Here is an 11,257-nt window from a genome sequence, read left to right on the forward strand (position 1 = left end):
GTAACTGTCATGGAGGCACCCTGAGGTTAGTTTAAGGGACAACAGGGTCCAAAACAACTTTTATTAAACCAGTGAGAAACAAGGTTTTAGCGCTCTAAAAGTGACTTAAATACAGGTTCGGATATCAGTTGAGGAAAATTATTAAGGGGCAGCAACTAATACAACAGGCGGTCCACAGTGAGCATGCACATGGCTTCACCAAAACGATGCCGGAGCCGTCCCTGAGTCCCGGAGGAGTACACGCTTGCCTGAACACGGTGCGGGATTGTTTCAAAGAGATACACGTACTCGTAGTGAGTACGGGAAGTGTACACTCGCGATTCTGCGAGGGTAAATTTATAATACACTCGCAATCCTGTGAGGGTTAATACATGTGCAAATGTGTACGGAATATTACACGTGCTTATGTGGAACCACGGGAGGAAAATACACCCACGATTATGCGAGGATTAATTTTACACGTGCTCATATTGAGCACGGAAAGTACGCGTGCAAATGTGCACGGAAAGTAAATACACTCGCAATCCTGCGAGAAGTTTTACTCACACCCGTGGCGGCAAGACAAGCGGAGTCTCCATCCCGGGGAGGGGGCTGTCAGCAGCAGCCTCTTGCTCATGCTCCGAGAGACCCGCGACAAAGGGTGGAGTCTCGACGAGAATCCTGTTTTTATACTGGCTGATCAGATCTGACTGTAGGCACTCTAGAAGCTTCTCTGCACCCCCACACTGTCTGTGGGTACCCCTGAAGCCTCCAAACATCCCCCACACTGGCCGCAGGTGCCCAGCGGCTCACTGGCGCCTCGGCACTCCCTTCTCCTAATGGCCCTGGCCAGGGTGCTCTGGGGCCAAACAAAAGGAGCTGTTAGCTTCAAGTAGCAGAGAGGGAGGGAGATGTGCCCACTCCTTCCATACTGAAGGAGGGAGGGGGAGAGAGGGGGGTTTGCATCCTGCCACAGTAACCATTTTGCAGTAGTTGATGCTGGTGTGCACCAGCCTATGCATTTGTCTGCTACCTTAAGGTTGTTTTCTTAACTCACAGAAATTTGTTGCTACAGGCAACGTTGGAGAATATGTAGCCCCACCGGGAGGGCTACCAGAACAGTGGCCCCTGCAGAGGAAAAATGGGTGAAAAAGAGGCTCATGCCTCAAAAATTTTGGAATATGTTAAACTTTGTTCTTTTCCTGAGAGAAAGATGGGAAAAGAAAAGAACAAACCTAACTTGTCCTTCCAGTGACAAATATTTCTATCTTTCTATCAGGTTAGTGACTAATAGTGTTATCTGTATATTATGTGTATGTATGTACATGAGTATGTATGCACACACATACATATCCTTATACATCTATACACACATACATACATGTGTATATATGTTTATGTAAAAAAAAAACCAAAACAGTTAATACTGTTGCTTTATAAGGGTAGGTGCTTCAGATAGTGGGGTACTTCTGTTCCAGCTCCAGCATCTTACTTTTTTATTAGTTAGTTGCCTTAGATCTGCTTATAGGTGACTACAGATACTGCAATACTCACTTTCTTTTAAAACATTCCATTGTAGGTCCACATGTTGAAAAAATCCAAGCAGAAGCAGAAAAAAACTGGAAGCCTGAAAGAGATGAGAGTGGATAGCGTGTCAGTGTCTGAAGGAGGACGCTAAGTGACGGCCTGCGCTCAGCAGCGATGCAGCACACCCACTACCGAGATAGTTCAGTAAAACCGAGTGCAGACAGCTGGTGAAGAGGGTTATGAGTGTGCCTTTCATTACATTTTGATAGTACTGGGTTCTACTTCATTTTTCAAAGATAGTGCCTCATTGTTACAAATAACTATTACGTACCACTTGTCTCCTCCAAAATGTTTACTTTGGGTTGATTTTCCGTAAGCCGTTCTCCAGTTTTTCGTGTATATAGAAACTGAGGCCAAACAGAGATTCCAAAATGCTGAGATTCGTGCATCTACTTTCACAAAGACTCTTCTCCTTCTCCCAGCTTTTTTTTTTAAGAAAATAATTCCATATATAAATTTTGGTGCATTGTTCCATAAGTGAAAATGTGTTCCTTAAAATTACTGCCTACCAACCAAAAAAAGGCAAAGACATGAGCTGCTGAGAGCTCCTTAGATCAGTCCAAATAGCACGACTGAAACAGTACTACTGTAAAGAGAAAAATAGAAAACACAGGAGAGGTTATTTCTATAAAAGGAGCCCTGTGCACTGTGAAGAGAGAAAGTACTAGAATAACTGAGTCAAAATATTTCAGAGAGTTTACTTCAACAGTATTTGGACAGTATGAATGAAGGGGAAACAGCTTGTAGAGCAAGTTGTCAGCTGCAGCTTAGTTTCTCCTGTATTATTCAGTAAAAGCCTATTTCAAAAGACATTTGAATTTTATGTTAGACTGGTAGCTGCTAAAAAAGGAACAAGAATACCTGAGGCAGTATTACATTATACTGATCATTTTCTATCATTGAAACCATTATCTTTGACACCAGCCTTTTCTTCTTAACTTGTGCAGTTTAATTTTCATTAATTTTTCACAGTTGGATTGTAATTTAACAGCATGCTCAAAGACTAAAAGAATAACCACTAATTACAGTAAGAGAAGAACCATTTGGTGTTCACTTAAGTAAATCAGCACAGTCTTATGTTAGAGCTGAACTGAAGTGCAGTGTAGCTTCCCTGAGGAGCCTTAGGAGGTGTTGAAGCCTGTAGTGTGCATGTAACATACTGTAGGCTTCAGATAACTGGGAATGCGATAGCTGCCACAAAAACGCGCTTACCTGACCAGCCTTCTCAAGCCCTTGGGTGGGTGCTTGTATCAGGTGTGTGCCCAGGGACACAGTGACTGTCTTTTCTCACTTGGATGAGTGTGTGCTCTGCAGAGGCTGTTCCTCTGTCAGCTCCTGTGAGACCAGTTTCACATCTCTGTGCTCACCCATCTGCTGAAGATGAGGGGATCCGGTACTTCCCTCACAGCTTCCTGCCAGGCGCTGGAGCAGACGTGCTGGTCCTGTCACACACTGCGTCTGCTGCCCATGGCCATAGTTGGTCTTCACTCACATCTCTGCTTGGTCTGATCTCACTGTGGTTCTCCAATGACTGAACCTTTCACTTCAGATGAACATCACACGCAAGAGGCCCCCTGAGCCAGCTCTGGTGCAGGGAGCCGCATGGTTTTGCCACTTGTATGCATCTGCTGGCTGCAGCTGCTTAAGCTGTGTTGGACAGAGCCCGCTTAGCAGCCACTGGGCTTGCTTTGCCCACTGTTGCACAGTAATACTGAATTCAGCTGTGTATGACGTGGATTCATCACTCAAGTGGCAGCTTTAGGAGCATTCCTCCTGCCAGTGTGTCTAGAAAAACACCTTCAGGGGACTTCAGTGTAACTTTGAAATACACAAAAGCCATTTTGTGTTGAAGCCAATTGTGTGCTGAGGCAGCTCTTGCTGGCTCTTGTTGATCAGCCTGTACTCTAAGCACTGTGCCAGCTTCAGCAATATCTCATCATTACCTGTGCTTTCTACTTTCCAGTGAGTTCCTAGTGCTCTAATAGAGATGCATGTGGAGGACTGACTCCTGTTTTCAGTGAAGCCTGTTATTTTTTTAAATTGTTAATTTAATTTTAGAGGCATTCTAAAGGTACCACCACGTGAACTACAACTTATCTTTTTATTCAATCTGCAAACTACACTCCAACTATGAAAAAGACAGTGTGTGAATAGTACCAAGCTAAAATCGTCTCTTGATCATTAAGGGCAAGGGTCTCTGTTTCAGAACCTGGGTATGAAGGATCAGCTGGAGCTCCTCTGGTATCCTGGTACCAGCATTACAAGTAGGAAGGGTGAAGTGTTGTATTTCAGGGTGGGCCCTCAGGATGAAGCCCACAAATTAGAGAGGAAATCTGAAATAGATTGCTGCTTGTAATTGTCCAGGAAGCCAGAGAAACTGCTTTGTGTCCTCGGGGCAGCAGAAAGAATGCATGGTCTGCTTTCTAATTGCTGACTCAGCAGTGGAGAGCAAAACTTGACTTTTTATTACAGAAAACATGCGTAAGCTTTAAGACTGACTGTCTTCTACAGCCCAAGTAAATAAACCTGTCATACTGTTTTTCCAGACATATATCACTCTGCAGCCTGCAGCTGACAGTGTTTCATGTTCTTGGCTCATAATGGCTTGGCTGTATCTCCCTATTGCTCAATATCTGTTATCTGAAGTAATATGAAACTCCCCGGCCACAGTATTTTAATCAGAGGGCCCCTTACTGTGGCATATAGTTCCAAGGGGATTTTCCATCCCTGGCATCCTGCAGGAGCGTGTCTCAGGGTAGTGCTGTGGTAGCATGATGACACAGCTACGAGTGCGATCTCTCAACTGCCGGAGGGGATCCTGGTGGAGGACAGATGGGCTTGGAGTTTTCTTTTTTCTTTCCCTTTTCATTTCCAGTAACCAGTTTCCACATGTTGTCTGGGTACGTTAGTGTCACACTGGAATGAAAATGTATCGTAAGAAAAACACACTTGGCACTTAAGGTCTCTCTCATCAAGTCCTTCTTAATGTGTTCCTTTTAAAAGAAGGAACTCACCATTTAACCCCTCTATTAAGGTGTTCCCATTTCTGGTACTATATTATTTTTTTCTGACATTTTCATCATACATAGTATCTGAGAAGGCTCAGTGTTTTCTTCTATAGTATGTAAGACTTCCTTGAAGAGAGGAGATAACTCTCTGCAGTTAAGATAAAACATTTTGACTTAGCTTTTACATTTAAGAAAGCAATGCGGTATAATGTACATGATAGTGGGCAGATAAATGATTCTCTGAGTCTTTAAGTAACACTGCCTGAGGACCTAGTGGTCACACAGCCAAGGGCTTTAATACAATAACAAGTGTAGGGGAAGAGGCTCCGTTCTGTCTAGACACATGTTAATCAACATCAGGGACACAGGGACCATAATCTAGAGAGGGAGGAAATGCAGGCTCATTGTTATCCTGAGCACACTCATCATCATCTCTCTGCTGCCCAGCCTATTTACCCTGCCTACAAACCACGGCAGGCACAGCGAGCATCCCCGCAGCTCCACTGCTGAGACGTGCTCCTGACCTTTCGCTAGTGTCCCACGAGGCTTTGCCAGCATGGGGGAGAGAAGAGTCCTGAAAATCGTGGTGCATTTCACATACCCACTATTGCAGACACAAGAAGGTGGTCAGTTGGTTAAAATCTGTTTGGCTGGGTGAACACATTACCTCTGTCTTCAGTTAGGAGAACTGAAATTCGAAGGCTCATCCCTGAGACACAGGTGCTACTTCAGAAAATTTGCTGCTTCTTCCCCCATGGCTTTTACACTTGATTTGTATAGTTTAAATTGCTGATGTTTTCATTGCGTTGATTGAGTTATTTTGCCAAAACTTCTTGTTTATTTATATGTGTGTGTGCACATGTATGTGTATACATACCTGTGCACACAACCTTTAAAAACAGTCCATAATGTGTTTCCTTTCACAGTGCCTACTTGTACAGGTTTTGCTGTGTTACAGCATCCTGACAGCACTCACTTCTGGATCTTTGTCTCACCAGCTTTGGACAGGACACAGAGCTTGTATGTATTTCTAGTGGACATGTGCTTTCCAACAAGACATGATGGCAATATAGCGAAAGCACAACTGTGTTTAGAGTACAGTCTCTGCACGTGTACAGTTTGAGCTCTTCTTTCTCTTTTTAGATTTTAGTCAAGTCTGTGTGTCTAAAATCAGTGACAATGGCTATTGTAGCATTTTAAAAACTAGAAGAAGCTGTAGCATAGTCCACTGCAAGACTTCAATAAGGAACAAAACTAAGTGAACTGTTATAGACAATTGTTCATTAATCTTCACAGTTACCCTCTTCCAAGTATTGTACAGATGGCATTTCTTCAAAAAGCAAATAATGTACTTGTTTTGAATATCAGCTGTTTGGAATTGCTAAGCATTTACGTGTGCATATGACTCTGTGGCACAGTCATTATCAAATACAGCATCATTTTGTGGGAGGAGAAGGTAAGATGAGCTGTTGTGACACTTACAGATTTATGTTGAACACACAACATGTTCAGCTGCACAGGTATTTCAGTCTGCACTGGTACCTGTTCTTACAACCTTCATACTAATTGCGCATTTTTCTGCCTTCCTGCCGTTTGAGCCCACCTTTCTGCTGAAACTGTTAACAAAGGCAAGAGTATGTGGTGGTGAATATGTGTGGTGAGTGGGGGAATGGAATCCTGCTCTAAAACACTGCTGGGGCTGTTGGGCTTAGACTGTTCATTAATCTCTACTTCAGCTGTTTAACAGCTGTGCAGCAAAGACTCACCAGCTGCTGAACTACCTTGGATTCATGGTGACAGTGTTGCCTCATTTTCAGGCTTTGACCTTGTATGCACCAGTATGTGTATCACTTCATATACTTTTTGCACTTAACATAAAATGCAGGTTGGACAGGCTTAGGTTGTGGCAACATTGCAGTGTTTGTACTTTTTTTTGTAAATATGGGGATGATTCTACAGATACAAAGATGCACTTTCCGGTAATGATAAAACAAGTTTGTAGAATGCAACTGTTTAGGAGTTCCTCTGACTGCAGCATTCCTTAATCTCCATCCATCTCTAGTACTGTGTTCTTGAAAGTCTGCTTGGGAATGAGAGATGGTATCTTCCTCCCATTGCAGTATGTATTTATAGCTGACTGGCTGAAAGTTCATATATATTTTTAAACAATTACAAATTGGCTGCTAAGATTTAGGTTTATTAGACTGATTTTATAATGCATAAAAGTAATGTTAAAGTTTTATTTATAATGTCAACATTTACTGATTTGACACTTGGCTTGTAGGAGAGATCCAACTCAAAGCCTTCGTTCCTTTTGCTATTTAATGGTTTGGTTTTTGTTGGGGGGTGTTTTTGTTTGTATTTTTATTTTTACAGTGTAGCCATTATATGTATGGAATGCAGTGAAATGAATGCAAATTACTAACCTTAATCTGCAATTAGACCAGGATTTTCAGTGTTTACAGGACAGTGACTATTGATTGTAAACCCATACATGTCAGGCGAAACAGTGCACTCTTTCCATGTTTTGGAAGCATTGTTTCTGCTTCCCATGTCAATTAATGAAATAGCTGCCTTTTGGTTTAGATTCCTGGTTATGTCCCTTTGGAGAGACTTAAATGTGGATGATGATTTTTCTGCCATAATCTCATAGGACAGAATTTCTACTGATACGAGTGTTGTATTCAACATGTTTTTGAAAGATTGACTTTATTTTTTGTGAAGGTAATTTATGAGAATATTTTATAAGCAGACCAGTGTTGGTGAAGAAGTTGGTCTGAAGTCTTGAAATACATGTGTGTAGATATTTAAGATGTATCCCAAACCAAAGTATTTTTTAATAGGGCACTGTTACTACTGATAGTAGTTATCCCTCTGAGCTCTCCTAACAACACACCCATTTAACATGTCACTGTGCACACACAGCTCAAGTGTGATTTGGGAGATGACTTTGATTCCAGAAGATGTGGCTTCATGTATATTGTGTGTATCCCATAGTACACCTCTGGCAGCAACTTCTAATACAAAATCTGGTGTAGAAGGCAGAGTTTTTCTCTCATACAAATTACTGTCATTTAAAGAGCAGAGAGCCTGCCCTTGCACTTGAGTGCAGGAATGTTCCAAGTCTGGTGACTGATGGGCTCTTACAGTCCCCTCCACTGTCCACAGGGTGAGTCCCATGTCAGTCCTTCTGCTTTCTGAAGGAAGGAAGGTGCAAATCAATGTGCCTGTGTCAAGCAGTTAACAGCTTGCCTCGCCATGGCATCCCTTTCTTTGTGCTGCTGATCTTGCCAAATTGGGTAGCAAGAGGTGCTTGAAGAATTACTGAGTATTTATTGTGTAAATTTAGGTGCTTATAAAGCCTTCACTGCTATTTTAAAGCAAAATTTTGGGGATCTGTAGCATAGCAATAGCTGTATAACTCAAGCTTTCTGAACATGCCAAAAGCAAGTTGTCCTTGGCATAGTTTAATTAGCAATGGTGTAGATAATAGCAATCAATACCTTGAAGCTGCAAGTTCTGATTATTGGAAGAGAGCAACTCCACTTTGAATGCAAAGCATCACAGAGTTTGTAATTCACTATAAATTTTCATGTCCCTCCTACTTATGGGCCATCCGTGACATTTTAACTCTTCTCAAACTATTGCTTAACTATTGCTTAAATAACTTTGTTTTTCACCTCTGGTTATTTAAATCATCCAATATCAAACAGTTTCATGAAATGCTAATTTAATATCAAGATACTTTAAGATGTCTTATAGCATTTCTTGTGAATGTTGTAATACATTGGTTATAAATCCTCTTGGCCCAACAAGCTAAGGTAAGCTGACCACTGAACAGCTTAGTTATTGTCTAATGTTTATTCTTTGTGCATCTGCCTAATAATTCTCAGAATAAAAGCCTAAATACAAGCATTGAAGTGGTTGAAAACTGTTTCCACATTGTGTGCCTCAAACCAGTAATGACTTATCACACATTTACTTGTGGATTGGTCTCAGAAACAGGCTTCTAATAACGTGACTTGTTTCTAAATGTCTGCCTTGCAAATCACTATGCTGTGGTAACTTGTCTACAAGTAACATACCTAGTGTACTAACTGGTTTAAAAAAAAGATAATTTATAAAAGATGGACTTTTATTATTTAAACATCTGTTTGTCCTTCGGTTATGTTCTTAGAACAATTCTGTATATATTTTGCAATATGTGTTTTGTGTTTAATTTGATTGTACATTTTGCACTTATTTGACATTCTGTATTCTAAGTATTATTTACAAGTTCCAGAGTTCTATAACTAGAATTTGTCTGTGAAAAATACAACATCTCTTCTACCCTGGATATTTGTGGAGTAGTCATGCTTTAAAAAAAAAAAAGAATTAAATACACTTCTGCAAAGAGAAACATAGTTTCAGCTAGGCACTACTTTTACAGGTATTGTGTAGCCTTGCTGTTTGAGATGGGGTCAGGCTTCATGAGAGGGTGGCTGTGTTGTAGCAGTGTTATTTCATAGGTTTTAGTTTCTAGGATGACACCTACACACTGTAAGTTTGACCTCTGCAACATTCAAGCACCTTTAGAACCCTTATTTCTGTGGGTAGCACTTACTCTAACTGGTAAAATCTTTCTGTGATAGCACCATAGTGTGTTAAGCACTTCTGTTTCGTGAGTTACTTCAATTATGATCCAGATTTTCCAAGATGTTTTTTTGCAATTGCTTGCTCTATTTGCACTCCTTCGCAAACGCATGACCTGGTGTTGTCAGGCTGTGGAGAACAAGCCCATTGTGTAGCCCCATTGTACTTGGCTTGGGTGAGCAGTGGTGGATGTGGTCTGCACAACCCAAGGGCAAGACGCCAGAGACCCTGGCCTGGAGGGAGTCAGCTGGGGCAAGAGGAAGGGCTGTCCGGGGAGCAGAACCCAGCTGGAAACTGCCCCGCTGTGGGTGGACAGCCCACCCCCCCGGAGTCCAAGACCCATCTGCTCCTGGCCTGCTTCATGGTTGATGGGATCCATCAGCTTGACACCTCCACTTGGGATGCCCCTGCTGCAGTAACCCTTCCCCCCACTCTGTTCAACAACTGATTGCAGAACAGGGAAGGGCTTGTTTTAGCCATAGTATCTCAGGGTGAACCTTATTGTTCCTTGCTGACCTGCAAATCAGCAGCTCTAGAACACCTACAACCACATTTTTAAGACATATATAGAAAAACCTCAGTTCAGGACTACTATTCTGGGAAAAGAGGAGTAGCAAACAAAATACTTACCTTCACGTAGAGGGGAAAAAACAAACACAAGAAAAAACAACCAACCCACAAAACACACAACTCTGAAGTGTTCATGATTTAACCATGCTTTATGCTTACTAGTTTGCCTTAAAAATGGAAGAAAAATTGCCCTGTGTTAACTGGGGAAAATGAAGTAGTGTTTCCTGCTTACTCTTTCTTCAGGTCCTAGTGGTGTTGTGGCACACTAAAACAAACTGCTCTTCACATTGTGTGTGCTTCTTTTCAACCTTCACACGTTGTAACCTAGCACATATTTCAAATATCCAGTTATAGGAGCCAGCCAGGCTGTCCAGTGGCTAAAATACACGTACCTGGAGGACGTGGGAAATCTCTCTGGGTGGTGAAGTCTTTTCAAATGCTGCGTACTAACTTAATATGGGGCCCTTGTAATAAGAGTGGTGTCAGGGTGGGTGTCAGAAAACACACCCAGAACAGCTGCACATAGACAGCACCTCACCCTAGACTGGGAAATGGGGCAGAGACAAACTGTCACCTTCAGAGCTTCCCTCAGCCAATTTGTGCTGTGAATGCTCTGCTACTCTCACAGGAAGTGCTGGCAGCACTGCTAGATCAGTGGCCCAGAGTCTGTGCCGGCCACCTGTGAGGCTGGTGTGAGCCCAGGATTTCTGGGGATGCTGCTCACACCCCTGCTCATTTGGGCACTGCTTTGAGGTCAGACCTCCCAGCTCAAAGTAGCTTTCCCTCCTCCAATTCTCAAAGCACAAGCAACTACAGCAGCTCTGCAGACACAAAACATGCTCAGCAGCAAGGGCATCAGCTGTGGATGGATCTTGCCAGTCCTGCTTGAAATTGGCCACATTGAAACAAATTAATCCAGTCACAAAGGCCACTACACAACCTTGCACCAAAGGTCTTGCTCCCACATCTCTCTGTTACAACAAGACAGCTTGGCATTCTCTCCTCTGCTGCAGCAGCCTCCTCTACAAAACATGGAGCAGAGGTGCTGGCAACCATCTCCTACGACTCTCAGTGTCGTATACCACAGTCCCCACAGCCGCACCCTGATATTTCCTGTCCCAACACAAGTTCTGTGTGCTGAGGGGGCTGCCTGACAGAGTCTCAACAGATCTGCAACACAGGTGTGGAAACAGACCTCACCTAGGGGATGCCAGAGCTGAAGAGCCTCCATCAGCCCTGTTACAGGAGAGGAGACTGCTTCAGTTGAACAGGAGACGAGGTTTTTTTCTGCACTTTTCCACCTCAGCTTCCCAACCTTTGGCTCCTGCTGATACCTCCATCCTTCTCCTAAACCTTCATGAGCCATCCCCTTCCCATGACTCCTTGTTACTCCTATGTTGCTCCTCTGCACAATGGCTTGCCATATTTGCTCTTCTCTAGAAACATGTTAATAGTTTTTTCAGGTTTCTTTGGGTTATAAG

The 11,257-nt window shown here is 42.7% G+C and overlaps 1 protein-coding gene across 2 annotated transcripts in view; it reads left to right on the plus strand.

Moving 5' to 3' along the window:
- DGKQ (diacylglycerol kinase theta) overlaps positions 1-8,910 on the plus strand; it is a 103,308-nt gene extending 94,398 nt beyond the window's left edge. For both annotated transcript variants that reach the window (XR_010469014.1, XM_065046266.1), the window contains exon 23: positions 1,559-8,910. Coding sequence is in view for 1 of the 2 variants with exons in the window: in XM_065046266.1 (XP_064902338.1) it covers positions 1,559-1,657 (99 nt within the window). In the remaining variant the exon portion in view is untranslated. The remainder of the gene's footprint in view (positions 1-1,558) is intronic.
- Positions 8,911-11,257: the final 2,347 nt, after the last annotated feature.

Source organism: Columba livia, chromosome Z (assembly GCF_036013475.1).
Source record: "Columba livia isolate bColLiv1 breed racing homer chromosome Z, bColLiv1.pat.W.v2, whole genome shotgun sequence".
NCBI lineage: Eukaryota > Metazoa > Chordata > Aves > Columbiformes > Columbidae > Columba > Columba livia.